General features: G+C 62.4%; 2 protein-coding genes across 12 annotated transcripts; both read left to right on the forward strand.

Annotated features, from left to right (window-relative positions):
• The first annotated feature begins 3,130 nt into the window (after window positions 1–3,130).
• Window positions 3,131–27,319, forward strand: TLE3 (TLE family member 3, transcriptional corepressor). 11 transcript variants are annotated; one of them, XM_083849666.1, is made up of 21 exons: window positions 3,132–3,441; window positions 3,892–4,010; window positions 4,101–4,201; window positions 4,341–4,404; window positions 5,003–5,047; window positions 11,961–12,023; window positions 12,383–12,457; window positions 17,882–18,083; window positions 18,905–18,921; window positions 20,962–21,081; window positions 21,268–21,318; window positions 21,409–21,564; window positions 21,746–21,878; window positions 22,059–22,240; window positions 22,990–23,066; window positions 23,257–23,506; window positions 23,622–23,869; window positions 24,086–24,233; window positions 25,282–25,432; window positions 25,834–25,910; window positions 26,048–27,319. In XM_083849666.1, the coding sequence occupies exons 2-21, from the start codon at window positions 3,987–3,989 to the stop codon at window positions 26,153–26,155; spliced, it is 2,292 nt and encodes a 763-aa protein (XP_083705792.1). In that variant the 5' UTR covers window positions 3,132–3,441; window positions 3,892–3,986; the 3' UTR covers window positions 26,156–27,319. The 11 variants fall into 11 exon arrangements, with proteins under 11 accessions (XP_083705795.1, XP_083705793.1, XP_083705794.1 ...); XM_083849672.1 differs by having other exon boundaries at window positions 3,133–3,441; window positions 12,383–12,487; window positions 17,879–18,083; XM_083849674.1 differs by having other exon boundaries at window positions 3,133–3,441; window positions 17,879–18,083.
• Window positions 13,052–16,586, forward strand: LOC310904630 (uncharacterized protein). Its single transcript, XM_083849675.1, has 2 exons — window positions 13,052–16,175; window positions 16,240–16,586. The coding sequence occupies exon 1, from the start codon at window positions 14,683–14,685 to the stop codon at window positions 15,643–15,645; it is 963 nt and encodes a 320-aa protein (XP_083705801.1). The 5' UTR covers window positions 13,052–14,682; the 3' UTR covers window positions 15,646–16,175; window positions 16,240–16,586.
• Window positions 27,320–27,775: the final 456 nt, after the last annotated feature.

The following is a 27,775-nucleotide window of genomic DNA, read 5'->3' on the forward strand; positions in this document are numbered from 1 at the left end:
AAGAAAATTACAACCTTTTCGGGGAAACCATTAAATAAAAATCAGAATTTGTCCGTAAATACCGCTGGGGGAGGGAAGCAGCTCGTCTAGTGCCTTCTATTTTCAGCAGCGGAACCGAATTTCCAGCGTCGAGCGCGGTCCCTTTCCTGTCCCCTTTGCCCACCGCCCCGTCGGGGCCCAGGAAGCCGGTGGCACGGGGCGTCCCAGCACCTGGTGACGCACGGTGTGGGGTGGCCGTGGGTCACCGCACCGGGATGGGGACCCTGCGGGTGGGTGCCCAGCACCCATGGGAGATCGGCCCTGGATGCTCCACCAGCTGCTCCTCTCCCCAGCCTGCAGGGGACGGGGCCGTCCCCAGCGTCTGGGGGCATTTTGGGGGGGCTTTTCTCCTCTTTGGGGGCCGGAGGCATGACAGCGAGAGCCACACTGTGCCCCCAGGACAGGGCCGGCCCCGTGGGAGCCCCGTAACGCCGCCGTGGTTTATCGCGATCTGTCCGGCACAGGGCAAGGAGCGACGGACGACCGAGCGCCCAGCAGGCAGCGTGGGCTCGCAGGGCTCAGCACCGCACAGCATCGGGCCCCCCGGTCCGCTCGGGCCTGCTGGGGGGCTCGGTTTGCCTTCCCCAGCCACGCCAAAGTAACCCCCACGTGCGAACCCACGGCAGGCACCGGGGCCAAAGGGGCAGCGCCGGGGCTCAGCCCTGCGCCCTCGGCCAGCCCGCGGGGAGCCCGGGCAGCCTGGGGATGGGGTGGCCACGGGGGCTGCCGGGGGGCTGAGGGGGGGCCGAGGGGGGGCTGCTGGGGCTTTCTCCTCCCCGGGGCCTTCCCCGCGGGGCGGACGTGGCCGTGGGACTGCCGGGGCTTCGCAGCCCCCTGGGAGCAGAGGGAGCGTGCGGCCCAGCTGAGCACCGGCCGCGTTCCCCAGCGAACGGCCGTGGCCTTGGGCGGACCTAGGGGCGCAGGCTGCCGGGGAGGGCCTTGCGGGGTGGGCACTGGGCTCACCGCCCGGGGCCCCCGAGGCCGCCAGCACCCCGAGGAGCAGCGCAGGACCGCGGGCGGGCGGCTCCAAGCAGCGCGGGCAGGGGGTGCGCCAAGGTTCGCCGCGGGTGCTGGGTGCTGGGGGAAGGCAGGGCTGAGTCCTGGCGCACCGAGCCCTGCCCGCATAGGCTGCCAGCCGCCTTCCGCTCCCGGCGGTGAAAAAATAGCAACGTTTAAAAATGAAATAAAATAAAATAAAACAAAATAAAATAAAACAAAATAAATCAAAAATAAAATAAAATAAAATAAATGAAAAATAAAATAAAATAAATTAAAAATAAAAAATAAAATAAAATAAAATAAATAAAAAATAAAAATGTTAAATTAGAATAACATAAAATTTAAAAAATAATAATTAAAAAATAAAATAAAAAATTAAAATTAGAATAAAATAAAATTAAATAAAATTTAAAAATAAATTAAATTAAATAAATAAATAAAATTAAAAAAATAAATTAATTTAAAAAAATAAAAGGGGGGGGACTATAAAGGTAGCAGGAAAGAGGAAGGCGAGGAGCCGCTGGCATCTGCACAGGGGAGGCCTCTGGGGGGGGGGTGCGGAGGGGGGGGGGCAGAGGCGCGGAGCCTCCGGCTCCGCTTTGTGAATCCGGCCCGGGTTTTGCGGCGCGCCCCCTGGCCCCACGTGGGGCACGGCGGCCCCGGGCGCGGCGGCCAATGGGAAGGGGGCGCGCGGGCAGCGCCCGGCCCCGCCACGGGGCGCGCAGCAACCGGCGGGGGGGGGGCAAGGGGCGGCCCCCGGCCCCCTGGGACCCCCTCGGGACCCCCCCGGGGACCCCCCCCGACCCCCCCGGGGCCGCACCGCCAGGGGGTCCCCGGCCCTCCGCAGCCCCCCGGTACCGGCCCGGGAGGGGGGGGGGCAGAGGAGCCGCTGGGTGCTGGCGGGGGGCAGGCCGGCGGTGGGCTTCGGCTGGGGGATTTTTCTTATTTATTTATTTTTTTTTTACTCGCCCCCCCCCCCGCCTTTTCTTATTTAAATCGCTCCGTTTCATTACGAGGGAGGAAAAAATAAAAAATAAAATAAAATATTCCTTTGATACACAAAATCAAATTGATATTTAGCCTCTGCTTACTTTTTTATGCATGGCTCCCTTCGCCGCGCGGTAGTGACAGATTGTTTGAGCTGGGAGGAAAAGCCATTCAGAGCTAATTAAGCAGCCATTCCGGGCACTATTTGCAAGCGGGAGGCTGAAAAGCAGAGGCATTTGTCAGCGCCGCGGCCCGCGTGGCTTTGATCGACAGCTCCGCCGCCCGAGTGGCAGCCGGGGCCGCGCCCGCCAATGGCGTCGCAGGAGCCGGCCGCGCGCCCTTCTGATTGGTCGGAGCGCGTTTTGACGGACGGCGGCCCCACGTGGGGCGGGGAGGCTCCGGGTGACGCGAGGCGCGGGAGCCATTTTGTGCCGCCGGGACGGGGCCGCGGGGCTCGGCCGGGGACGGGCAGCGGGACGGGGACGGGGACGGGACCGGGGCTTCCCGGGCACTGCGGGGCTGGGGCCGGCGGTGGAGCCCGGGGCCGGGCGGTGGGGGCTGGGGTCCCCCATAGCGGGCTGTGCGCGGCCTGGGGGAGCCGGGGGGGGGGGGGGGGCGCGGCGCGGGGCCGATCCTCGCCGGGCCGGCGGCGGGGCGGGCAGCCGTTCCCAGCCGTTCCCAGCCGTTCCCAGCCGTTCCCCGGCCGCAGCAGGGGCTCCTTCCCCGTCCCCCCTCCGCCTTTGTGCCGTTTTACCCCCGTTAAACCTTTGGGCAGCGTCAAAAACAATTAAAAAAATAAAAATTAAAAGGGGGGGAGGGGGGAACAACACAACGCAGCAGCCCCAGGGCCGCCCGCTCGGTGCCGTCCCGGTGCGGTGCCGGGGCCCGGCCCGCTGCCGCCTCCGCCCCCCGCGGCGGGGCTGCCCCGCGCCCAGCCCGCACCCCGCCGCCATTGTGACGTCCCCCCTCGGCGGCGCCCAATCGGCGGCCGCGCTCGCCGGCCCCACGTGGGCTCCCCGCGCCGCCATTGGCCGCCGCCGCCGAGGCCGCCCGGGTTCGGGTCCGTCCGTCCCGCCCCCTCTCCCCGGTTCCCCCCCCCCCCCCCCCCCCGCCCCTCGCGGAGCGCTCTGGCGGCGGCGCGGGCCGCGTGCTCCGGCGCTGCCCCAGTCCGCGCGCGGCGGCGGCACCGAGCACCGGGAGCCGGCACCGAGCACCCAGCAGCGGGACCCCAGCGCCCAGCAAAGCGGCGGCGGCGGCCCCCAGCCCGGCCCCGGACCCCCCCCCCGCCCAAGAAGCAGCAGCAGCAGCAGCATGGCCCGAGGAGTCCCGACGCTGCCGCCGGTCCGGAGCTGAGCCGAGGCGGAGCGGCCGGCGGAGGCACCGCTCGCCCGTCGCATGCCCGCGGCAGTCGGATGTGTACGGCCTTCTCCCCCCTCCTCCTCTCCTCCATGGCCGTCGTGCTCCGGCGTTAGTTCCTGGCTTTGCTTCCCCCCTTTTCTCGCACAGGAATACCTCGGGGATTCTCCTTCCTCACCGCTTTGTTTTGAATTTTTTTTTTATTATTATTATCGTTTTGGGCGATTTTTCCTTTTTTTTTTTTATTTTTTTTTTTTCCTGGTTTCGGTGTCTTGGGGGGGGGGGGAAGCCCGGCGGCTCGGGCGGCGGCGGCGGCAGCAAGCGGCGGTGCCGGCCGGGCTCCGCGGGTGCGCAGCGCCTTCCCCGGCCGAGCCGCGCGGTGCGGAGGCTGCGCGGGGGGCGAGCCGGGCGGCCGGGCCCCGCTGCTTCCCCCCCCCCCTTTACCCCTCCCGTCCCCCCCCCCCCTCCTCCGCCCCCCGCACGGACTTTCCTCTCGTCTCTTTGTTCCAGTTCTCGGCCTCTCCGGGAGCGCTCCGTGGCCGGCGGGCAGCAGCGCACGTCGCGATCGCCGCGGCTGGCTCCAGTGACCGCGCCCCAGCCCGGCCATGTACCCCCAGGGCCGGCACCCGGTGAGTCCCGGCTCCCCCCCCCCGCCCCTTCCCCTTCCCCTTACCCCCCCCCCCAGCCGCTGAGCGCCCCCCCCCCGCCGCTCCCCGCAGGCTCCGCACCAGCCGGGCCAGCCGGGCTTCAAATTCACCGTGGCCGAATCCTGCGACCGGATCAAGGACGAGTTCCAGTTCCTGCAAGCCCAGTACCACAGGTGAGCTGGGAGCGGGGGGAGGAGGAGGGGGGGGACACACGGGACCGGGGGGGGTTGTTCCGTGGCGAGCCGCTCCCCGCGGCGGCTGACGGCCCCCCCCCGGCCGCTGTGCTCTGCTCCCCCCCCCCCCCCCCGACAGCCTGAAAGTGGAGTACGACAAGCTGGCGAACGAGAAGACGGAGATGCAGCGCCATTACGTGATGGTGAGCGGCGGGCGGGCGGGGGGGGGCCGGGGGGGGGGGGGCGGCCCCGCCGAGGAGCCCCCGGCCGAGGGAGGGGGGAGAAATTAGAGGGGGGGGGGTCCGCCACCGCCCCCCCCCCCATCCCGCCCTGCGGCAGCCGAGGCTCGGGGCGGCAGCGCTGAGCCCCCCCCTCCCCGCCCCGGTCCCAACCGCGGGGGGGGGGGCGTGGGAACACCGGGGTCCCCCCCCCCTGCAGCACCCCCCTCGACCCCCGGTGCTGCCCCCGGGTCCAGCCCGGAGCGTGCCCCCCCCTCCACCCCGGCTGGGGGCTGCTATCCCCCCCCCACCCCAGGCCCTCCAGCCCCCGGCTCTGCGCCGCTTCGTGCCCGGGGGGGGACACACGGGGGGGCCTCGGGGTGTCGGGCAGAGCCTGCAACATCTGCTGGCTGCGAGGTGTCGTTTCCTCGGCTGCCCGCGCTCCGAGCGCGGCCCCGACCAGGATGCTTTCTGGTAATGACCTTATGCAAACGCCGGACGGTAAATTCATTCAAATTCACCTTGGCTCCTTTTTCTTTTTTTTTTTCTTTTTTTCCTCCTCTCCCTTCCTCCCCACCCCCAGTACTATGAGATGTCGTACGGTTTGAATATTGAAATGCACAAGCAGGTGAGTAACTGGAAGGGGGGGGAGGTGGGACGGAGGCTCTCCCGGCGCCCTTCTCCCAGCGCGGGGGGGACCAGGGCAAAGCCGGGGACATGGCTCCGGGGGAGGTCTCGGGGCCCGGCAGCTCCTGTTTTGAAGGGCGGGTTTCTGGCAGGCCGGCGGGATTGTGTGCGTGTACTCGGGAGAAACTCGGGTTTTTGCAAATCCGTTTTGTGCGGGGAGGTGGAAGCGGCCCCGGTGCCGGGCGGCGCGTACCTGGAGCCGTGCGTGCCGGGCGCCCGGGAAGTGCTGCCGTCGCCTGCGTTCGCCTCCGGTTTTATTGCCGGCACAAAGCGCCTCGCTCTGAGGCCGAACCCCGACCCTCGCAGCGCCGTGGCGTGAGGCTTGCAGGGAATTATCTTCGGGACACCGATAGCTAGTGGCGTGTTGCTCAATGGCACGGATTTGTCTTTGCATCTGGAAAATGAAGCAACGTTTGGTGCTTTTTTTTTTTTTCCTTGGGTCTCCTCTAATATGTAACTTGCCTGAAGGAAAAATATGGAAGGCCAGAGCGGAATGCGGTGTGCTGCCTTGATAAGATTATAGTTAAAGAGCCTAAAGGCTGGGCACATGATGGTAAAACTTAAAGGAATAAAGTTATTATTGAGATTAGACCTGATTATTTGTGCTGCTGCTGCTTACTGGTTTTAGAAGCAGCTCTAATTAAGAACCGAAGGCAGATACAAGTTGACATCAACTTCGCAACTCACAGATCAGCCCGTTCAGCTCCAAAGTGGTTTTGCTTAATAGCAGCATCGCGGTCCTGCCTATGGAAGTGTCGTTAGCAGATGATTAAATTCAAAGCAGCGTGTCTGTGAGTCTGCCTCTCCTTCACACACGGTTCCCTTCGGCTTTTTGGTGTGTAGTCACAGAGTAGCACAAATAATTACTGCTTAGCCGTCAGGGCTTTTTGTTGTGCTTTTGTTTGGCTTGGGTTTTTTGGTTGTTGTTGGGTGTTGGTTTTTTTTTAATGTCTTCTTCCACGCAGATTATCCCAACTCCCTTTTCTCTGTCGCTCCTGCCCGGCCAGAGGTGTCCGTGCGAGGCCGCGCCGCCTCGGGTGCCTTGGGTCGCGGTGCGGCCCGGGATGCCCCCGCGTGCAGGATCGGTGCCTGCTGCCCTTGGAGAGCTCTGCCAGCCTTGCTCTGGAGGGGCGGTGCGTTTTGTCGCCTGCTCGCTTGGTGCCGTGATGGCTCGGCCCCACGCAGGTGTTGAAACATCGCTCTTTTTGCTGATGGGAGCTTTGGAAAGCAGCTGCCGCTCTCTGAGACGCGCGGGGTGTCTTGCGCCGGGGATGGCTGCCTACAAAGCCCTGCTCCGGGAGGGGTTGCGCTGCCGGACGGGGGCTGGTCGCTGGCCTTGGCTTCGTGGTGCGTTGATGGGATGCTCCGCTCCTTCCGTGCCATGACGTGTAGCCGTGCGTCGCGCCTTCCCCGTTGGCCTCAGGTCTGGGGCGGTTTCGGAGGTAACGGAGGAGCCCCGCTGCACCCACGGGTGCTTTTTGGCAGGGAGGCAGGGGTTGCCCTCTCCATCTCCCGCCTGGGTGCTGCAGGATGGCAGCGAGGGCCGGCGTCAGCACCCTGGCGCTGGGGACCCCGAGACGTGCCGGGGGCTCCCCCGTCGGCGCGAACCGCAGCGGGCGAGCGTTCCCGGGGTGCCCCCAGCCCGCGCCGCGCATCCCCGCCCGCGCGCGTTGCTCCCGGTGCCATATGCTGCGCGCCTCGCGCTCGCTGAGTGTTTTTGGGGAGGCAAAGGCGTCTCCTGCTTCGATTGACAGCGGCGTGCGTGGTGCCGGAGGAAAACAAAGCGGCGAGCCCGGCGCGCTTCCAGGCCAAAACGGGGTGGGAACGGGCACGGGGATGGGGCCGGGAGCCAGGACCCCGGAGGGGCTGAGCCCCTCCTGGGCTGCCGCGTGCCCACGGCGGGCAGCCCGTGCCCACCCGAGCCCGGCGTGGCCATGGCGGGTCGGAGCAAACAAGTTTTATCGGCTGACCTGTTTAGCGGTTGACTCGTGTTTATCCGCGCACAATCAAGTAGGCTGAAGTGCCTGAATTATTCATGCGGTGTCCTGCCCTCCAGACTTGACTGCTTGTGATTACATCTGCTTGAGACAAACATTGATGGATACTTCATCTTTAAGCAAAAGGGGATTGTCTGTCTGTGGGCTTATATAACAGATTATCTCTTCTACGCTGAATATTAAGCACGTGCATATGCGCCCGGGTGTGCGTTTTTTGTTTTTTTTTTTTTGTTTCCCCCCTTTCTTCTCGTTTTGTTTCTTGTTAGGAGAAAAATGCAGTTTCATAAACAACTCCATATGCAAGGAAATATTTAGGAAGTGACTACCCACTTTGTTGCATGTCAGGCAGTCAATCGCTCCTTACATCGGTCTCGCGGTGAATGAAGCGCTCTGTTACCCCGCTCGGCTTCCCCAACGTGAGGCTGCTCAGGGCTTCCCTTCCTAAACCCCAGCGAAACTCTCTTTAAGGTTAATTGATCTTCACAAAGAGCCCTTCTTTCCCGTGTTGTTTCTGCATTGTTTTTGTTCAGATCTCTGCAGATAATCGCCAGATGCCATCTGAGGGAGTAACGATTCCAAAAGAAAAACTAATTTTGCGTTGGGAAACAGGACACCTCCGAGGGGGAACCTTTGTGCCGCGTGCTTTTTTTTTTTTTTTTTTTTTTTATGGCTGAGAACTCTCCACATAAGCACTTCTTGTTTTCGTGCTTAAACACTTAATGCTTTGGAACAAACCTAAACCCTCCTGACACTTCCCTGGGAAGAGAGGCTTACTTTTTTTTTTTCCCCTTCTCTAGAATATTCCAGGAACACAATATACTTTCTGTCGTGCTCGTTAGCGAGGAGTGCCAGGTAATAATTTGCTAAATTCTTCGGAAGCCAAGTAATTTGCTAGGGTGATGCTTTCAGGTCTCAAGGTAGGAGCGGGCCCGTGCCAGCCCGTTGGAGCTGCGGGTGCCCCCGGCCGGGCGCTCCCCGGTGCTGGGGGCTCTGCCCCCCACCCCAGCCCGGCCTCTGGCAATGCCGTAATGAGGGGGGGGGTGCCCGCCCCGCCGCGCCCCCTCCCCGAATTTAATTCTCATCAGCGAAGCTCTCCACTTTGCTAATAACGATAGCAGCCACAAATAGCTTTCAACATGCCATTGACAGCCTGGTTGGAGAGAGCACTTGAAATAGTGGTAGACAGCTGAAAGTACCCATAATTGTGTGCCGGAGTGAGAACCACACTGCTCAAGGGCCTGATTTTCATGTGCTTAAAGAGACAATATCCTGGCTTCAACAAACGCTTCTGGTGCTTCACGGCTGGTGTGATTTACTCCTCGTCCTCCTCCCGCGCCGGGCTGGGGCAGCGCCGGGTGCGGAGCTGGGGCGAGCCCGGGGGGGCTGCGGGGGGCTCCTCGCCCTGTCCCCCGTGAGCCGGGGTGCTGGGGGCTCGCAGCGGGGCTCTTAAAGCTGTTGTGGGGCGCTTTGTGGAGGGGACGGAGGGCTGGGGCCGCCTTGTGCCTCGTGCTTGGCCCTTCCTCTCCGGCGCTGTCCCGCCTGGTTAAGTCGGCACGCCGGGGCGGGTTGGGGCTCAGCCTGGTGCGGCCCGAAATCCCTTCGGAAGTGGCACTGGGGGCACGAGGCTCGCTCCGCTGTGCTCGCCTGCCTGCCTCTGTCCTGGCGTAATGCTGCTCCATTCAAGGCTCGAGGCCGCTCCTCGCAGCTCTCTGCTGCGTGCCCTGCGGCCAGCGGCGCAATGTTTAAGGTCCCCCCCCCTGCCGTGCCCAGGTGTAATGGCAGAGGACGAGGGGCCGGGGGGCCACCCGCAGCTATTTAACAGCAGGCTGGTGCCCACTGATGTCCCTTGACGTGGCTGTCCCTGCCCTTATCCCTGCCCTTAAGCGCTCTGGGCGCTGGGGCTGATGCGGGCACCGCAGGCGTCTGATCAAAAAATGACAAAAATCACAAAAAACGCTCACAGAACGCCGAGCCAGGAGCATTTCTGGCGCAGCAGCAGGTCGGATTCCTGGCAGGGCTGGGGGCAGAGCGGGATTAATCGGGATTTGGGGTTTTCCTCGCCCTTTTTATCTGCCGTGGGCATCCCTGCCGGGGCTGAGCATCCCTCGGGGTGCTCCGGTGGGTGTCAGTGCTGCCACCGCCCCCCTCCCCGGGCACGGCTCCCGGCTCTCCATCCTCTGCCGTGGACAAAGCACACGGTGCGTGCCGCGGGGATGCGGGGCCAGCCATCGCCATGGCAACCCCGTGCCACAAATAGGGATTTTTCACGGCTGGAGCTGCCCGCTGGGGCTGGGGGGGCTCCGCAGGGCACAACGAACGGGCCCTGGCATGGGGAAGGTGTCGGGTGTTGATCCGGCCCTGTTCCCGCAGTGCCACAGCGTCCCTTTGTGCTGCCAGTTAAACTTCTGCCTCCTCTCAACTGGAGTGTGACGTGCTGGGGAATTGGAAAAATTAAAGTGATCAAACATTTATAGATTATCGAGTCTCCTGCTAACAGGAAACGTGGCAGTTGTAGGATTTTGGACATTAATACATTCTTGCTTGCTGAATCCCACGTAGGAGGCCTTTTTGTAGGGGACGAAGCTTTTCTTCAAATCTTTGTTGGAAATGTGGGCAAAGCTGGGCTTGAGTGGCTGTTCTCGGTGCAGTTTGTGTGTCTGGGTGGTGTCAGTGCTCGGCAGCGCCCAGGGAAGACCCAGCTTCTCCCTGGGCTCCCCGCAGCCTGTTGGGCTGCAGGATTCTTCCCTCTGCACCCAAACGACCTGCCCGACGCTCAGCCCGAGGGGCTGCTCTTGCTGGCACCGGGGTTCTCCGTTCGAATTAGGGCCGAAATTGTTCTGGAACCTGTCAGGAGCCAGCAGGAAGGGGCTCACGCATCTCCTCACGGAGAGCAGTCGCGCTGGAGGAGCGGTACAGAGCGCTCGTGGCATCCAGAATCCAATCGGCTTCATCAGAAGGAATAAATATTTAACGGGGCTGCAGTTTATATAGAACCCAATCGATCTGTCAGTGCCGAAAAGGCCTTGGGAGAGGTTTACCTATCGCCGAGCAGCGGGTGGTGCGGGCCCCGGGGTGCTTTGCCGTGGCACTGCCGCTCCGAAGCAGCCCCGCGCGGGGCTCGGTGGGGTTTTTGGGGCTTTATCTCGCGTGGATTTGGCGTGAGGACGAAGGTGCTGCTGCCTGGGAGGCACTGGACGCTGGCAGGCCCTGAGAGGCTCCCGCTGGCCGCAGCCCTGCTGGGAGGAAGGAGCATCCTAAGTGCTCCGAGCGCGAGGCGAGCGCCTTCGCCCCTGCTTTCAGGTCCATTATGGTGCCGCGGCGCTCGCGTAGCTGCGGCTAATGCACCTGGGTCTCCAAGGCAGGAGCTCGGAGATGCCTCCTGCTTGAAACAGAGCACCAGCCGATTCCCATGACCTCCGAAAGGGCTAATAAAAGCATCAGGTGTCATCCGATCGCCGCGGTGCTTTCTGAAAAGCCGGCCTCCAGAAATACCGCCGTCGCTTTGAAGTCGGAGCGGGCAGTGCCCGGTGCAGGTGCCGCCTCGCCGCTGGGTGTTTGCGAGGGTTTATCAGGAGGGTTTGGGGTCCTCCTTGCGCATTGCCGCCCCTTGGTTTTCCTGTTGGTTGTTCCCCTGCCTCTGCTCCGTTCCTCAAAGCGGTGTTGAGATTCTGTTGTGTTTTTTTTTCCCTCCCCTGTAAACGATCACGTTTGGATTTCTCGCTTTTAGCGCAGTGTTTGGGGAGCGGGTGGGGGTGAGCCCCTCTCCGGGCGGCACCCACGAGGGCTGTGGCTGCAGCTGGGCACAGCGGGGGGCTCTGGGGGGCACGCGGGGCGGGGGGCTCTGAGCTGGTGCCGGCCGATGGGAGCGAGACCAGGTAACCGCTCCTGCCCTGCTGGTAACTGAGCTGCTCGGGGCCGGCGGGAGGAATTCCTCGGCGTTTGATTGTGCTCCAGGGCTCTGCTCCGACCATTGTTGCGGTGCTGAATCCTTACGGCTGCTCAGGAATTGTTTGAGTTGGACCAGAAGCTGTTTTAACAGCTGCCGCGGCCAGCGAAGCGGCCGGCGTTAACTCTTGGGATCCGGGGCATGCTCTGCCCCGGGCCGGCCGCCGCTCTCCGTCCCCTGCTCCCGCAGAGCTCGGACCCTGCTGGGCACCGGGTTCCCCCGTGGAGGTGCCCCCGGTGGGGATGAGGCCCCTCTCCAAGCCTTTATCCGTGTCTCGGGTGCCTTCGCCCTGCGGGGTGGGAGCATCCTCGGGGCGCGCGGTGCGGGCACGGCGGCAGCCCCCGGCACCGGGGTGTGAGACGCAAGCTGCTGGCTCGCCTGAAACGCGCGGCAGGGTTTTTGCTCAAGGAAAACGTTATTCCCGGCTAATGGAGACGTCGCAGAAACCGCAGTTTGACAGCATAGGCTGTTATTATTAAACTCCTAAATAATGTGGCCAAGCCGACAGGTGCGAACGGTTGCGGGTTGAATATCTGGGGTGTGACGTGAGGGTGGCAGAAGTAACTCGAACGGGCTTCGGTTAGGGTGGGGAAGGAGCCCGGCGCAGCTGGGATCAGGGAAAAACCATCGGCTGCGTACGGCACCGGCCAAAATCGCTGTTGGCAAACCGCTCGGTGAGCGGGACCAAGATGTCAGAAGGGGGGGAGCAGCCCCTGCCCCGCGCGGCGGGCACCGTGCGCCCCGCGTGCTCCCGCTGCGCTCCGGGGAGTCGCCTCCTCCTGCACGGCGGGGGGGGGGGGGGACGGGAGGGGAGGGGAGGGGATGCAAATCGCTGCTGCTGGGAAGCCCGGCGCAGTCTGCAGAAGGCAGCTTCGTGCTAACCCGTGCCTTTTCTCCTTCCCTTTTTTCAGACAGAAATTGCTAAAAGGCTGAATACGATTTTAGCGCAGATCATGCCTTTTCTGTCACAAGAGGTAAGGACGTTTCCGCGCCCCGGATGGGGGCTGGACTTCCCTAGGAAACCCGCCCCCGCCAGAGCAGCTTTTTGAGGGGGCTGGGGTTGGTTTGAGGGAAGCGGGGCTCGGCCCCCCTTGGGTGCTGTAAAACCTTTGGTGGGGGAGAGCGGGACCCCGGGAGAGGCTTCGTGGGCTCTGCCCTGCCCTGACCGAGCTGGCAACGCAAAACCAGCCCCCAGTATAAAAAAAAAAAAATTAAAAAAATAATAAATTTAAAAAAAAAAACAGAAGGCGGGGATCAGGGTGGCCCCGGGGCATGGGGGGGGTCCCGGCTCGGTGCCGCGTGTCCTGCCCTGACCCAGCCTTTGTCCCCGCAGCACCAACAGCAAGTTGCACAGGCTGTTGAACGTGCCAAGCAAGTGACAATGACGGAGTTGAATGCTATCATCGGGGTACGTGGACTTCCCAATCTGCCTCTCACCGTGTGTATACCCCTTTTATTCCTATCATTTACCATAACCAGAGGCAATCCTGCGCTCGGGCGGCGTTAGGGAAGGGCAGCTCGCGGCACCGCGGCCGTCCCAGCCCCCCCCAATCCGGCACTGGGCGAGGTGGGGTCACAGCCAAATTACCCCCCCCCGGCACCGGGCAGCACCAGGGGCCCCCGCCGGCCAAATGCTGCTCGTCCCCGAGGCTGGGAGGCGTCTGAGGGGAGCCGAGCAGGGCCCAGGTCCCCCCCAGCCCCCCGAGCCCAGGCTTGCCTCTGCCTGTACTGTTGATGTGAAATGTGCTGTAAGCTTGCCGGAGTTGTTCCATGCATTGACTTACCCGCTTCGGTGTCGCCGGGGTCTGTCGCGTGGATCCTCGAGCGTTTTTAAGACTAACGAGTTTAATTGTCTCTTTAATTGATGTAAAGGTCTCGGTCCTGCAGGAAACCTGCTCCTGTCGGAGCTCCCCCACATGGGGCAGCGCGGTCCCCGAGGAGCGTCCCGGCCCGAGAGCTCTTTTGGGTCTAGCTCTTGGTTTTCTGGAGAACATTTAATTTTTTGGAGCACTGCTTTTGGTTTTTCTATGGAACATTTAATTTTTTGGAGCGCTGTTCGCTCTTCTGCCGTAACGGTACGAGGGAACTCCTCGGCTGTTTGCGTTTCACCCGCTCTCGTTCTCCCGCTGCTGCACGGAAGCAGGGGCAGGGAAGCTTCTTGCTGCTGCAACGGGGGAGCGTGGAGCTCTCCCTGCATCCTGCCCGCCCTGGGAAACGTGCAGGCCGTGGCCGTGGCTTTTCCCTTTTAACGGGCAGCTCCAGGCCAGGCGGCCGGCCCCGCAGCCCGGGCAGGGGCTGGGGAGCCGCTCGGCGCTGCTTCGCCGCTCGTAGCCCTAGCCAGGTGGCAGGCAGCTAGAGGCAGATATTGGAATTCAATTAAGGTAAACGAGCGGGGCCTGTGACCCCCATTTTCAAGGTAATTGCTTCCTCAGAGCAGAGCTAAGGCGAGTGTCGTCCCACCATTAAGCAGCCAGCCATTTAATGGCTTTGCCTGACAGACGTGCACGAGGCAGGAATTACGGGCAGAGGAGAGCACGGGGCCGCCCGGCGTCCCTGGGGAGCGGGCGCTGCTGCCTGGTGCCAGGGGGGCTTTGGTCATCCCGTCCCCAAAACCACAGCTTTTTGTCCTTCGCCAGGGAGAATTTCTCCCCCGTGTGCTCGCACACCGCTTTGTTGTTGTAGGGTTTTGGCGTGGGGCGGGTCGCTCACGCGTGGCCGTGCTTCTGGGCTGGAAGAGAGCAGCCCGTGGGGCGTGCACGGCCCCTGCACCCCGTGTCCCCTGGGGACAGGGTGGGGACAGCGGGGACAGGGTGGCTCCGCTGTCCCTGCGGGGCCTCGCGGCCAGAGGAGGTGGCTCTGTTTGTAACCGCGCCAGCGCCTCGGTGCAGGTGCCCAAAACAAAACCGACCGGCGCAAAAAATGCACCAAACCATTAAAACCTTTTTTCGCCCCTTTTGAGGTCAAGAACTGTTAATTTTATGCATCTAGGCCATTGTCTCACAGTTCCTCTGCTTCAGGCTTCTGTGAAATTGAGCCCTTGATTTGGTTATAGCTCTGGAAATGATTAGACTACTTTACTAAATTTAACGCAAGTGGTGAACTTAAGTGGTGAACCATTAAATCGGTTAACAAAGGCATGAAGCATGATGTACATAATCCAATTAAAAACACTCTACATACGAGATATTCCTTGCCAGCCTTTCTCGTAAACCGTAACCTCTTCATATCTTAACCATATTTGTCTGGCACACGCCGGGTAGACCCCAGGAGGAAAAGGGCTCTGCGCCTGCGCATCCCTCGCCGCCTCCTCTCGCTTGGCCGGGACCCGGGGCGAGGGCTGAGCATGGGATGGTTTTGGGGTGGTGGAGGTGGCCGAAGAGCTCCTGCACCCCGTCAGCCCCCAGCTTGAAGCTTCACCCACGGGGCTGCTTGCCGATGAACCCCCCCCGGTGATGTGGGGTTTGGAAACTGCCTTTTTCTGGGAAGGAATGGAGGTGGGGAGGGGTGGTGCTTTTTGGCAGAGCAGGCACAAAGCGAGGAGCGTCGCTGAACTCCGCTGCATCCCTCTGCTCCGCCGACACCTGGGCAGGGTCCCCCCTGCTGCGGGGTCTCCGGGACGGGATTCCCGGTGGGATGTGTGCCCACAGCTCCGAGGGCTCGCCTGCGTGGATGTGGCAGAGCAAAGCACCCTGGAAGGACGGGAGCTGGGAGCGAAGAGTGGGCACCCTGGGCTCGTCGTCCCTTCGTCACCTTCCTGCCACGCTGGGGGCGAGGGGCTGCAGCCTCCCAGGAGCCAGCGAGGGAGCTCCCAAGGTGCCTTCCTCCTGCTCACCGGTTCCTGCCTGCCAAAGGGAAGGAAAACGACTCCGAAACATCATTTCGAGCTGTGGCGGGACGTTGTGGCTTGGTGCTCATTTCCACACCTTCGCTGGGTGGCTCGTACCCCATGGGGCCGGTCCCACGCAGCTCAGCGAACCGTTGGATGGACGTGTTTGCCAGCAGCTTAAAAAAAAGAAAAGAAGAAAAGAAAAAAAGGAAGAAAACACCGTTTTTCTGCTCCACTGGAGGGAGAGGCTCAGGGGGCCGAGCCGTCCTGCCTGCCTCGCTCTGCCCCGCCTGGGTGCTGCTGGGCCCGGTGGGGCTGTGCCGCGTCCCTGGGCCGTGCCAAGGCTGCGCCCTCAGCACCACGCAGGATCTGCCCGTGCAGCAGGGCGCCCAGGGCACCGTCCCCTTCCTCCAGGGCTGCTGCTGCTGCCACGTGGAGTTGGCTTCTGCCCACCGTGGAGAGACGAGGAGAAAGCATTGGATTTTGGGGCTGGAAAAGTGTCCGGGGAACGCTGCGGTCCCACGGCCAGCCCTGCCTCAGCCCTGCTGAAACGGGTGGAAATCACGTGGGGCTGGGACTGCGAAGGGCGCATTGATTTCCGCACGAGGCCAGGCTCTGTTCCTCTCCCTTGGAGATGGGAAGGATCGATCTCGGGATGCTGGCACCGCTGGCGGAGCCGTGGGGCTGGGGACCCCCTCGGGAGCCGTGGTGGCCCCCCGGTCCTGCCAGCGTGGGCTCCTTGCGCTGCTGCCTCGTGCACGCTGGACTGAGGATGTCTGTGGGCTTTCGGAGGGCCTGAGGATGCCTCCCCCTCTCTGCACCATGGATGGAGCAGCCCAGCAGAAGTCCAGAGCTCCTGCTTTTGAGGATGAAACGATTCGTGCTTTTTCTCCACCGGCGCTGCAGATGCCTGATTGCCTTCTGGATTTGGCTCCTGCCACAGCCGAGACCTTTGCACTGCCCGGAAGAAGCTGCGCTTGGAGATAACGCATCTCCTCTGCCTGAAACTGCAACTGCTTACTTTCCAATCTGACCCCGGGTCGTGTGCTGGGTGGGGATTTCCCTCTTGCCTCGCATGAGGTTTAGAAACCCGGGCCAGCTGCGAGGTGCGGGCAGACGTGGGCTGCCCACCCCGGCTCTGCCCGGGCAGGGGGGGGCAGCTCCGTCCCCGCGGGCACGTGGCAGCTCAGGGGGCAGGTGGATCCGCTGCTTTCCCCCAGGAATTCTTGGGGCCCTGTCCCAAAAAGTGGGACTGCAGGGGCTGCTGGGCGTTCGCGGCGTGCCCCGAGGGGTGTGCAAGGTGCCGGGTGTGCAAGGTGCCGGGTGTGCAAGGTGCCGGGTGTGCAAGGTGCCGGGTGTGCAAGGTGCCGGGTGTGCAAGGTGCCGGGTGTGCGTGGCCGTGCAGCTGCTCTGCTTCTGTGCCATGGCCACGTGGAGGCTGCGGGCTGGAGGGAGGGCTCCGTCAGTGCCCAAGGCTGGGAGCCCCGTGGTGGGGAGGAAAACATTACAACCTCAGCAGCTGCGGCCGCCCTTCTCTTTGGGAGCCCTTTCCCCCCGCTGCTGACACAGCGGGTTCAAAAGGCTCCTTTGGAGCTGTCGGGGCTCAAAGCGCTGCTATCTGGGGTACTTCCAGGCGCCTTTTACACGCGTGACCTGGACCCAGTGCCCTGAACACAGACCCCAACACCTCTCGGGCTGATCCCCCCACTCTGTGCTTTCCCGGTACCTTTTGTGAGCTTTGGGCTGCGACCTCTGTGCTGCCCCATGGGGCTGCAGAGCGCGTGCTGGCGTGGGGCGCATCCCCTTGCAGCGCTGGGGAGATGAGCTGGGTGCTGGAAGCGCCCCTGCTGGAAGCGTAGGATCCCCCTGAAGGGCCCTGTGTGGTGTTTGTGCCTTGTTCCCGTGGATTAAACCGAACCATGCCGTGATGGTGCTGGCGGGAGCCCCGTGCTCCCTGGGCATCGCGGTGCACAGAGGCCCTGGTGTCGGGATGCGGGATGGCCCCTGCCTGCTGCCACCCCCTCGCTCCGTGCTGCGGCCAAAGCCCCTCTGGAGCTTGCACGAAGGACCCCTGCCCGCTCTGTGCGTGCCCCCATCAGGGTGCACATGCGGGTGCGCAGGCTGGTGGTGCGGCTGCTCGCCGTGCCGCGGGCCCTGCATCCCCAGCTTGCCCCCTCGGCGACCGTTTGTGCCGCGTTTGGTGGCACCGGGGAGGGAGACGACGTGGCTGGTGCCAGCGCAGGCTGGCAGGGGAGAGGTGGGGGCTCTGCTGGTCCCCCCCAGCCCTTCGTTCCTGTGGTTGGTGCAGCAGAGACAGGAGGGGTGGAAATGCCAGCACCGGAGGGCATCCTGGCCAGCCTGCGGCGTGGGGAGCTGGAGCAGGAGCTGTGGCAATGAAACGTGGCGCTTGGAAACGAGCGCTCTGAGCCAGGCTTGGAGCAGTAACCCGCTAACTCAGGTCTCAGCACGCTTTCTCCAAGCGAGTTTGTGTCTGACCCAGAGGCGTGAGGAACGCGGCTCCTTCTGCACCTTCCTCTCCCCAGAGCTGCAGCTCGGCTGGCCCCGGGCACGCCATGGGGTGGCCGGGCCCGTGGGTGCTGGCCGGGTTGCGGTGGGGCAGAAGGGTCACCTGCAGCTCAGCCGGCCCCTGGGCGCTCTGGTTTTGTCCCTCTGGCCTGGCTGAGCGGCGGCTGCTCCGTCCAGAGCTGCTCTCTGCAGCCTGCGTTACGCTGATGCTTTTGCTTACGGCTGTCGGAGAGCAAAACCAGGTCTGCGGCGACGACGCAGGTCGCCTCGCGTTAAGGATGCGTCCCGTGCCGTGGCTGGGACCACCCCCGGGGTCCCCGTCCCGTCCCCCCCCCGGGGGTCCCTCCTGCTAACGGGGCTTCTCCTTGCAGCCGGCCGCTCGCGCGCCTCCAGATCCTGCCGGGCGGCCCAAAACCGCCCCCGTCCCGCTGCCCCCTCCCTCCGTCCCTCCCCGGCTCACTGGTGGTCTCATTGCAGCAGCAGCAGCTCCAGGCTCAGCACCTCTCCCACGCCGCCCACGGGCCCCCGGTCCAGCTGCCGCCGCACCCCTCGGGCTTGCAGCCCCCCGGCATCCCGCCCGTCACCGGCAGCAGCTCGGGGCTGCTGGCGCTCGGCGCCCTGGGCAGCCAGGCCCACCTGGCCGTCAAGGACGAGAAGAACCACCACGACCTGGACCACAGAGGTATGAGAGCCCAGCCTGGCGCTGCTTGGGGTGCGGGGTGGTCCCCGAGCGGCGCCGGGAGCCCCCGGCGTGGGGTGTCGCTGCCTCCAGGCCGCCCCAGAGCTGCTCCTGCTTTGTGCGCCCGCTGGGGCGCCCGGTGGGTCAGAGCAGCCTGGGGCTGGTGGGGTTTGGGAGGTGTCATCGGGAAACAGGGGGGGCTGGCTCCAGATTGCTCCTTTTTTTGCCCGTTTAGGACAGGGAATGCAAATTGCCCGGGAATTGGCACCGGCAGGTTGACCTCTGTCGGGCTGATTTGCTCCTGTGGCCCTGAGCTCGCCCGCGGGGCTGAGTCCCTGCAGGCACCGATGGGGCCTGGACGCGAGTCCTGCGGCCCCGTTGAGCCGTGCAGCGATGGCTGAGCACCCCTCCTCCTCCTCATCCTCCTCCTCCTCCTCCTGCATCCTCCGTCACCCTCAGAGCTCTGCTCAGAGGCTTTGATGGCCTGGAAACCAGTGATGTTCGCTATCATGCATGGTTTTGTTTTTTTTTTTATTATTAGCAATAAATCAGTCTTTTTGGGAGAAAAAAACAGCGCACGGGTTCAGCCGCGAACCACAAGCAGTGAAGGTTTTCCCCGCAGCCCCGCGCTGCCACACAAGGCCTGGCCTTTCCCCCGTCACGGCCGTTTGCAGGGTGGATTTGAGTTCAGGCAGGGGACTGCAGCGAGGAGCTTCTGGGTTTGTTTTCTCTGTTCTGAGCCTTATTCTAACCGCTGCCGGTTTTGTGTCTTCTTTTTTTTGTTTGGCTGCGACCTCGCCTCTGACTCCGGCTTCTCCTAAAAGAGCGCGACTCGAGCGCGGTGAGTCCAGTCCCCCCCCCTTTGTCTCCCCACTCTGGCTTTCCGATGGCTGCGCGGTTTTGCTCCACCTCTCGCTTTAAAGAGCGGGCTCCCGGGCGTCAGCTCGGGGGACGCCTTTCCGATGGGTCTTACGAAAAAGAAAAGGGAAAAAACCAGGCAAAATCCCCGCCCCGTTAAGGGATGCGGTCGCTCCGTTGGGCTCGGACCCCCCTGGCGGCGCGCTCCCCAGTGCCGGAGCTCCGCGAGCGAGCGCGGTCAGGTCCGCGCGGATACAAAAAAAAAAATCCTTGGGCGATTAGGAAAGCTATTTTATTCCTGATCACTCTCCTATTATCTTGGGTCATCTAGTCTGCCGGGCTGGTTGGGGCTATTACGCCGTGTTAAGTAGGACTTGGGAGGTCAAGCAGTTAACTAACCAGCTAAATAACCGCGGTCGAGGGCAACTGCCACCTCCAGCGCTGATTTTGTTTTTATTTTTTTTATTTTTTATTTTTGGCCCTGATGCGGCTGCGTTAATGGCAGCGGGGTTTGGCTCTCGCTACGGCCGGGCGCTGCTTTGCGGCACAAGGGGGGCTCAAACAGGCAGGGGGGGACCCTCTGGAGGAGGGGGGGGTTGTTTCAACCCGTGCCCCCCACCCTGGGTGCCTGCTGCCTGCGTCCCGCAGCCGAGCTTGCCAGCACAAAGCCCGGCTGAGCCGCGGCTTTGCAGCGATTTCCTGCCATCCATGCACGCCCCGGCCCCTCGCTGCGGAGGGGCCCTTGGAGAGCCGAGGGCGGATGGGAAGAAAAGTGCTATTTAAGGGGGGGAGAGGGGAATCGGGCATCATTAACCTGCCTGCTCGCAGGGGCGGGGAGGGGGCCGTGAAAGATGGGAATGTTCCCGATCTATAAAATAAAACACGGGGCATTCCCCGGGGAGGTTTAATGCGCACGATAATCAGAGTTAGTCATTCATATTTTCCTAGCCTTGCCTGAGCAATAAAAAATATTTAGTTTCTTGGCGGCGCGCCAGCAGAAGGCTGAATGGATCGATGCCTCTAAATGCTTGACATGATTCTCTGGTAGCTCCGAGGTTTTTCAGCATGACTGCCTGAGAAGAAAGACCCCGGTGTTATCCAAAGCTGCTTATTGGGTACCGAGGAGAAACATGAACTGCTTTAGTTCTCCCTTTCAGAAGGAAAAGAAAGGCAGGCGGAGGGGCTTAGAAACATTTCTGCTTAGCAGGGGTGGCGGGCTCTGCTACGAGACACGAAATGCCGGCGATTTCTCCTGCAGCTCGGAGAAACCTAATTGAATCCCATCTGCGCGGGGCCATCGCTGTGCCGTGGGGCCGGGCTGCCGGGGTTTTGCCAGCCCCGGCATCGCTTCCCCGCTGCTGTTTCTGCTCCAAACCCAGAACTGGTGGGCGAGGAAGGTCCCGGGGGGGCCACGGGCTCGGATGCACCCGGGGCTCCTGCACAAAAGCCCGGCGAGCTTGGCTTCGCCGCCTCCAGGCTCCTGTTGCCGGGTGTTTTTCCAAACATTTTTTCAACGCCCTTTGGCTTGGCGGAGCTCGGCTGCTGCTGCGGCTTAGCCGGGGCTGAGATAAAGCAGCTCCCCGGCCGCCGGGCCCCGCTCTGCCCTTTGCTCCCCTAATAAAAGCCGGGGACGAGGTCCTGGCTCTGCTGCCACCGAGGAGAAAGTGGCCGCGGGCTCCCCTGGGGCCGGGCTCTCGAGGGCGCCTGCCCTTGTGCCGAGCCTGGCCCAGGGCTGTGGTTTGGTGTCCCTATTTACCTCCCGGGAAGGTAACACCAAACAGCTCCTCCCTTCTCCCTGCTTTTGTGGCAGGCGGGCTCGGGTGCCCAGGAGCGGCCGCGAGGGGCTGGAGGCGATGCCGGAGCCAGGAGGCGCGCGGGGGGGGGCCCTGGGATTTTGGGCTCTGGGGCTGGGTTCTGGGCTCGGTGCTGGCCGGAGGCTGCGTGCTGTGCCCTTCGGGCTGCCGCTCATGAAACCCCGTCTCTTTGTGCTCGCGACTCAGCCGTGCCTGCTGTTTTTTTGCAGAATAACTCCGTCTCGCCCTCGGAAAGCCTGAGAGCCAGCGAGAAGCACCGGAGCTCCACAGACTACAGCATCGACTCCAAGAAGCGGAAAGCGGAGGAGAAGGACAGCATGAGCCGATATGTGAGTCGGATAGCAGCAGGGGCGGGCAGCGCTCATTCGGGCAGGGCTTCGGGTAAAAGAAAGCTGGGTTTGGGCAAAACGTGGCGAACGCGGGGTGGATGCGCCCTGCCTGGTGCTGCCGGGGGGGGTTTGGCTCTGCGGGGGCTGCTCCGGCGTTTCGGGGCGCTGACTCCCGCTGTGTTGCAGGACAGCGATGGTGACAAGAGCGACGACCTGGTCGTCGACGTCTCCAACGAGGTGAGTGGAGGGGTGTTCGGCAGGTCTGCCTGCTGGGCCGGGGTCCGAGGGGGCGATGCTGGGGTGCGAGCGCTGTCTCCCGTCCTGCAGGACCCCGCCACCCCCCGGGTCAGCCCGGCCCACTCCCCCCCGGAGAACGGCATCGACAAAGCCCGTGGGCTGAAGAAGGGGGACGCGCCGAACAGCCCGGCCTCGGTCGCCTCCTCCAGCAGCACTCCCTCCTCCAAGACTAAGGACCTGGGCCACGTACGTGCCGTGCCCTGCCCCCTGCCCTGTCCCCTGCCCCCTGCCCTGTCCCCTGCCCTGCCCTGCCCTGCCTGCAGGGTCCTGGGCTTCCCGAGCAGGGGATGCTCTCCCATGGGTGCTGGTGGTTGAACCTCATCCTTTATATGATTTTTTTTTTTTTTTTGGTCCCTTCTCCATCCAGAATGATAAATCATCAACGCCCGGGCTCAAGTCGAACACTCCGACGCCGAGGAACGACGCTCCCACCCCGGGGACGAGCAGCACCCCGGGGCTGCGGCCGATGCCCGGCAAGCCGAGCGGCATGGACCCGCTGGGTGGGTACCACCGGGGCTCCCCTGGGGCCGCAGCAGCCTTGGGGAGGTGGGGGGGGGGTTATCGGGGACCCAACCCAGCTCGGCACAAGCTGCGAGCAGTTTGCGTGGGGATGGGGGCCAGCAGGGGGTGGCGCACCCATCGCGCCACATCCCCCTGACCGTATCCCTGACCCCCCCCAGCCTCAGCCCTGCGGACGCCCATCTCCATCGCGGGCTCGTACGCGGCTCCCTTCGCCATGATGGGGCACCACGAGATGAACGGCTCGCTCACCAGCCCCGGCGCCTACGCCGGCCTGCACAACATCCCCCCGCAGATGAGCGCCGCTGCCGCCGCCGCCGCCGCCTATGGCCGGTCGCCAATGGTGAGCTTTGGAGCTGTACGTAGCACTTTTAGCTCCTTTTCTCGCTCACGGTGGGCGCGGGAGGGGCTGGGGATGTGGGGGGGGGCTCCCCTGTGTTGGATGGGGGAGTGGGGGCACCTTGCTAGTCGTGGTTTGGGTTGGCTGCTGGCGAGGGGCGCTGGGCATGGAGTTCGGGGTGCGCATCTTTGGGTGCTGTGTGTCCCTCTGCAATGGGATATCCTGACCTCTGTCCATGGGAAAACCCGCTGCACAGCCACCTTCCCCTTCATTCAGACCCTCGTGGTCTGAATTTTTGGGTAGACCCGTGTGGAGCCAGGAGCTGATGATCCTTATGGGTCCCTTCCACCTCGGGATGTTCTATGATTCTATGACTAATACTGCTAAAGCCTCATTGTGTGTTTTAAGGCCCAAACACAGTCAGAATGAGAATTAAACCACTGCCATTAATGCAGAGTTTGGGGTTTCTGCAGCACCGGGGCACAGCTTGCCTGCTCCCATCCCCAGGGACTTGGGAATGGCTTGGAGAGGGTGGGAAAGTCCCATGCTGCTCCTTGAGGGCCTAAAATCTTTGGTTAACTCCCCAAATCCTTCCCCTTTCTGGTGGCCTGGGGGGTAAAATTGCAATAAGGTGCTTAGCAAAGGGGGAGCCACGGGGCTGCGTGTCCGTGTGCCGGGCGCGGGGATGGGGCTGGGAGGCTGACGTGCACCGTGCCCGGCTCGTGCCCGCCTCACCGCGCGTCTCTCGGCAGGTCGGCTTCGATCCACACCCGCCCATGCGAGCCCCCGGCCTGCCCACGAGCCTGGCGTCCATCCCCGGCGGGAAGCCGTAAGCACCTCTGGGTTCGCCGCGGGGTCGGGTGCGGGGTTTCGCCGCGGGGGGACCGCAGCGTGCCGCTTGGGCTGGGTCAAGCGCCGGTGGCACCCCACTCGGTGGTGCCCCTAGAAAGGCTGTGCTGCGTTTCGGCAAGCCTATTTCCTGGGGCTGACCCCGCGTGTGTCCCCCCCAATTTCTTCAGAGCCTACTCGTTCCACGTCAGCGCCGACGGGCAGATGCAGCCGGTCCCCTTTCCCCACGACGCCCTGGCCGGCCCCGGCATCCCGCGGCATGCCCGGCAGATCAACACGCTGAGCCACGGGGAGGTGGTGTGCGCCGTCACCATCAGCAACCCCACCCGGCACGTCTACACCGGCGGCAAGGGCTGCGTGAAGATCTGGGACATCAGCCAGCCGGGCAGCAAGAGCCCTATCTCCCAGCTCGACTGCCTGGTAAGGGGCCGGGGGTCCTCCCCGGGAGCGTCCCCCCGCCTCCCCGCGCCGCCGGCGCGGCGCGCGGTCCCCCACCCTCGTGCTAACAGCAGCTCCGCGCCTCTGCCTCCTCCAGAACAGAGATAACTACATCCGCTCCTGCAAGCTGCTCCCCGACGGCCGCACGCTGATCGTGGGCGGGGAGGCCAGCACGCTCACCATCTGGGACCTGGCCTCCCCCACGCCCCGCATCAAGGCCGAGCTCACCTCCTCCGCCCCCGCCTGCTACGCGCTGGCCATCAGCCCCGACGCCAAAGTCTGCTTCTCCTGCTGCAGCGACGGCAACATCGCCGTGTGGGACCTGCACAACCAGACGCTCGTCAGGTGAGCCAAGCCCTGCCGCGGGCCCCCTGCGTGGGTTTCCAGCGCGTTCAGTGCGGGGACGGCCCTGGAGGTGCAGCCCAGGTGTCGGTGCGCACGGCGATGCTCCCCTGCCGCGAGCAAACCCGCATCCCGCAGCTTCCCCAGCTCCCTTGAAGCGACCTCCGTGGGTTGTGCCATGCGTTCCCCCTTCAAGGCTTGATTTTTTTTTTCTCCCAGGCAATTCCAAGGCCACACGGACGGCGCCAGCTGCATAGACATCTCGCATGACGGTACGAAGTTGTGGACGGGGGGGCTGGACAACACGGTGCGCTCCTGGGACCTGCGGGAAGGGCGGCAGCTCCAGCAGCACGACTTCACCTCCCAGGTGAGCCGGGGAGCCCTTGGGCTACAGAGGGGGAAGGTCCTGGCCCCGTGGAGCCCTCGCGCAGGGGTTTTCTGTCCGTGAAAACTGGGCCTGCCTGCTCTGGATGGCCCCAGAAGTGGCTGGTGCCTCCGTGGCGATGGAAGGAAGCTCTTCCTGCTGGGCACGTGCTCTGCGCAGCCCTGGCTCGCTGGGTGCCTGCGTGTCCTGGGTGTAATGCGGGAGCGTTCGAGGCAGTGAGAGCTGTAGGGCTACCCTGGCTCTCATTATATTCCCTTTTTTGTTGCTTTTTCACTTGCTGCAAGACTGAGCTGTCGTAAAGAAAGCAGTGCTTGCCCCGGGATGCTGGCAGGCCTTGCAGGACGGCTGGAGGAGCCCAGTGCGTGGGGTGGGAGCAGGGCACGGGCACCTGTGTCCTCCTGGAGACCCTCCCAGAGCCCTTCTCCAAAAATAAAAATAAAAAAATACCTGGGACCTCACGTCCCCTTAGCAAACGTGTCCATCCCATGGGGCTGGCACCCCCAGAGCTTTGCATGCCTCCAGACCCCTGAATGCGCATCTGTGCTTCTCCGAACCCTGGGAGCCAGGACTCGCAGCTGACGTGGCCGTGCTGCCGTCCACGCTGAGGCTTTCTGTTCTGGACATGCCAGACAGACACTTTTTGTCCAAAGACATCAGGGCCCTGGCGGGAGCGCTGTACCTGCAGGATGCTGCTGGGTGCCTCGTCCAGACCCGCAGCAGGGCCCGCGCTCGCGCTGCCTTCCTGCAGCTCCCGGCTTTGCCAAGCCCCGTTCCAGCTCTGGGGCGCGTGGTGATTTAGGAGGACGGGGCTCCGTCCCTTCCAGCCCGTTTCTCTTCTGAACCGCTGGCCTTGCTGTCAGCTCTGTGAGCAAAACCATGCTAAAATCGACCAGAGAAGAAGAAAGAACAGAGCGGGGCGGGCAGAACCGGGGGAGCTGCGGCGCGGCGCGCCTGGTGCTGTCCCCCCGGCGTCTCCGGCGAAAGCCGGAGGGACGCAAACCCCGCTGAGAGCACCCGTCTGCCCCCACAGATCTTCTCGCTGGGGTACTGCCCCACGGGCGAGTGGCTGGCGGTGGGCATGGAGAGCAGCAACGTGGAGGTGCTGCACCACACCAAGCCCGACAAGTACCAGCTGCACCTCCACGAGAGCTGCGTCCTCTCCCTCAAGTTCGCCTACTGCGGTGAGTCGCGGGGCAGCGGGCGCCGCGCTCCCGTGGGTGCCTCGGGGAGGGCTGGGGCCGTGCACGAGTTTTTGGTGCTGGGCGGGCCGAGCTTGGAGGCCGCAGGCAGGATGCATCCCGGTGAGGGTGCCGCGGAACAATCCTGCTGCTCCACCCGCTCGTGGTCCTGAGCCGCCACGACGCGGGGAGGGCGAGCCGCAGGCTGGCGGCGTGTGAAGGTGACGCAGTGCTGGGGTGGGCGTCCAAAAACTCCCCCATTTTCCAATTTTTCCCAAACCTTCCCTTTCCCAAGAGTGACCTGTTGGGGGGCCGGGAGAGGGGCGGCCAACCGGGTCTGGCCGGTGGCTTTGGGGCCGGGGTGGGCAGCTCGCCCCCGCTGACGCCGTCCTGTCCGGCCGCAGGTAAATGGTTCGTGAGCACGGGGAAGGACAACCTGCTCAACGCCTGGAGGACGCCCTACGGAGCGAGCATCTTCCAGGTACGTGGATGCTTTTTGGGGAGGGCACGGGGGGGTGGACAGCACCTGGACTGTCCTGGGGGCTTCCAGGTTCAGTGCCGCCACGCTGACCCATTTTCTGGTTTTTGTTTTTTTTTCCCATTCCCCGCTCCTTCCAGTCCAAGGAATCCTCGTCTGTCTTAAGTTGCGACATTTCAGCGGATGACAAGTACATCGTAACGGGCTCTGGTGACAAGAAGGCCACGGTCTACGAGGTCATCTACTAGCCGCGGAGCGGAGCGGGGCTGGCGGCGCCGCGAGCCGTGCTGCAGCCGGGCGGTGGCAGGGCTCGGCGCACGGAGGCAGCGGCCGGGGGCTCGGCCACCGACGGGCGGCCTGGGATTACACACGGATTTATTTGGAGGTCTGCAAATATGGCACACATTGAAGCCCTAAACGAATTTTTTGGTTTGGTTTTAGGGTTTTTTTTTTCTCTTTTTTTTCCTTTTTTTTTTTTTTTTTTTGGTTTTCTGGTTCTTTCCGTCTGCGCTTTGGTGGCACTATACAGGACTTATTTTTTATTGTGACTTTTTTTTTTTGTGCATCCTGCATAAGACTTGTGAAAAATGTAAATACCGGACTAGTAAATAGCATTGGAAGGGTGGGGGACCCCTCCCGGTACACTAGGTGTGTATTTTTCGTCTGCTGTAATTGTATTCCACTGATGGTTTTGGTGGTGGCAATTTTTTTTTTTTTCCTTACCCCCTCCCCGCCCCCCCCGGAGCGTCCGTTTGGGACGCGACCTGGACATGCAGCGTGTAACCAGACTGAGCAAAGATGTCCACTGGTGAAAGTTGTTCCTACTGTCGTACACGTGCGTTGTTCGGTGTGTTAGTCGTGTTCGGACGCTGTACGGACTGCGGTGAAGTCGGTCGGATCCTCAGCTACTGACGGGACATCAGCAAAACAATCACGTTTTTATATGGATTTTTGTGCTCGTTATGTTTGAAGAAAAGGGGAAGCCCATGATCCGGGAATCATCTGCTCAAGCCCTTCTTGGTCTTCGGACATAAGCAATGAGGAGTGATTTCAAAGAAAGCATAGTAAATTCAGCTCAGGGAGCCATGAAAGATAATAGCAACTTATGTGTTTTGTATTCAAATGAAAGTAAAGAATTAGAATTGATAACCTTTAAAATACAGTTTTTTAAAGCAAAGTTTACTAACAAGTAGGGTTTGTGTGTGGTGGGGGGAAGGGGCTGGCTTTGGTAGGGTCCTGTGGCTATATGGTCTTGTGTCTTCTGGTATATAGGTTCCGATGAAGCAAAACCCATCCCCGCACAGGCCTGCATTTCAGCATTTTGTACTAAAGGGTAAAAAAAAAAAAAAAAAGAAAAGAAAAAAAAAAAGAAATAACGGGAAATAAAAGTATTTGTGTAGCAGAAGTGCTCACCCTGTATTGTAGCATATGGAAGAGAATTTTTATACTACGTTTTTATGGATTATTTTTTAGTTTTTTGATCTTAACCTGGTCAAAGCCCACTTAGGGTCGAGGTGAGAGCTGCCCGTTGGGGACGGGTGGCCCGTGGGTGCCGTAGAGCGGCCGGCGGCCGGCCGTGAGCTTCGGATGCGCCTCCAGCATCGCCTCCCTCCGGCCATCGTGGCTGCTCTGGGGGGAGAGGAGTTGGGGTGGAAAGGAGATTTCGTGGAAAATGGATCTTTTCCCCTTCAGGACGGCGTTTCTGAGATTTTTGCCCTTTTTTCTGTTCCAAACCGAGGGAGACGTCCCAGGCAGCGCGTGCCCGCCCCGCGCGGCTCATTAGTGCTCGCTGCGCCCGGCCACAGGAGATGGGATTGATCTCGTGCGCTAATTACCCGGCAAGGAACGGAGGAAAAAAAAGCTCTTTA

Source organism: Anser anser (assembly GCF_964211835.1).
Source record: "Anser anser genome assembly, chromosome: 10".
NCBI classification, from domain to species: Eukaryota; Metazoa; Chordata; class Aves; order Anseriformes; family Anatidae; genus Anser; species Anser anser.

Excerpts from the sequence above, each read along its gene's own strand:
- TLE3 (XM_083849667.1), top strand. The coding sequence starts at position 3,987 with ATGTACCCCCAGGGCCGGCACCCG. Across the intron at positions 5,048-11,960 it reads ATATTGAAATGCACAAGCAG|ACAGAAATTGCTAAAAGGCT; the intron begins GTGAGTAACTGG and ends CCCTTTTTTCAG. Across the intron at positions 25,433-25,833 it reads CCTCAAGTTCGCCTACTGCG|GTAAATGGTTCGTGAGCACG; the intron begins GTGAGTCGCGGG and ends GTCCGGCCGCAG.
- LOC310904630 (XM_083849675.1), top strand. The coding sequence starts at position 14,683 with ATGTGTGCCCACAGCTCCGAGGGCTCGCCTGCGTGGATGTGGCAGAGC.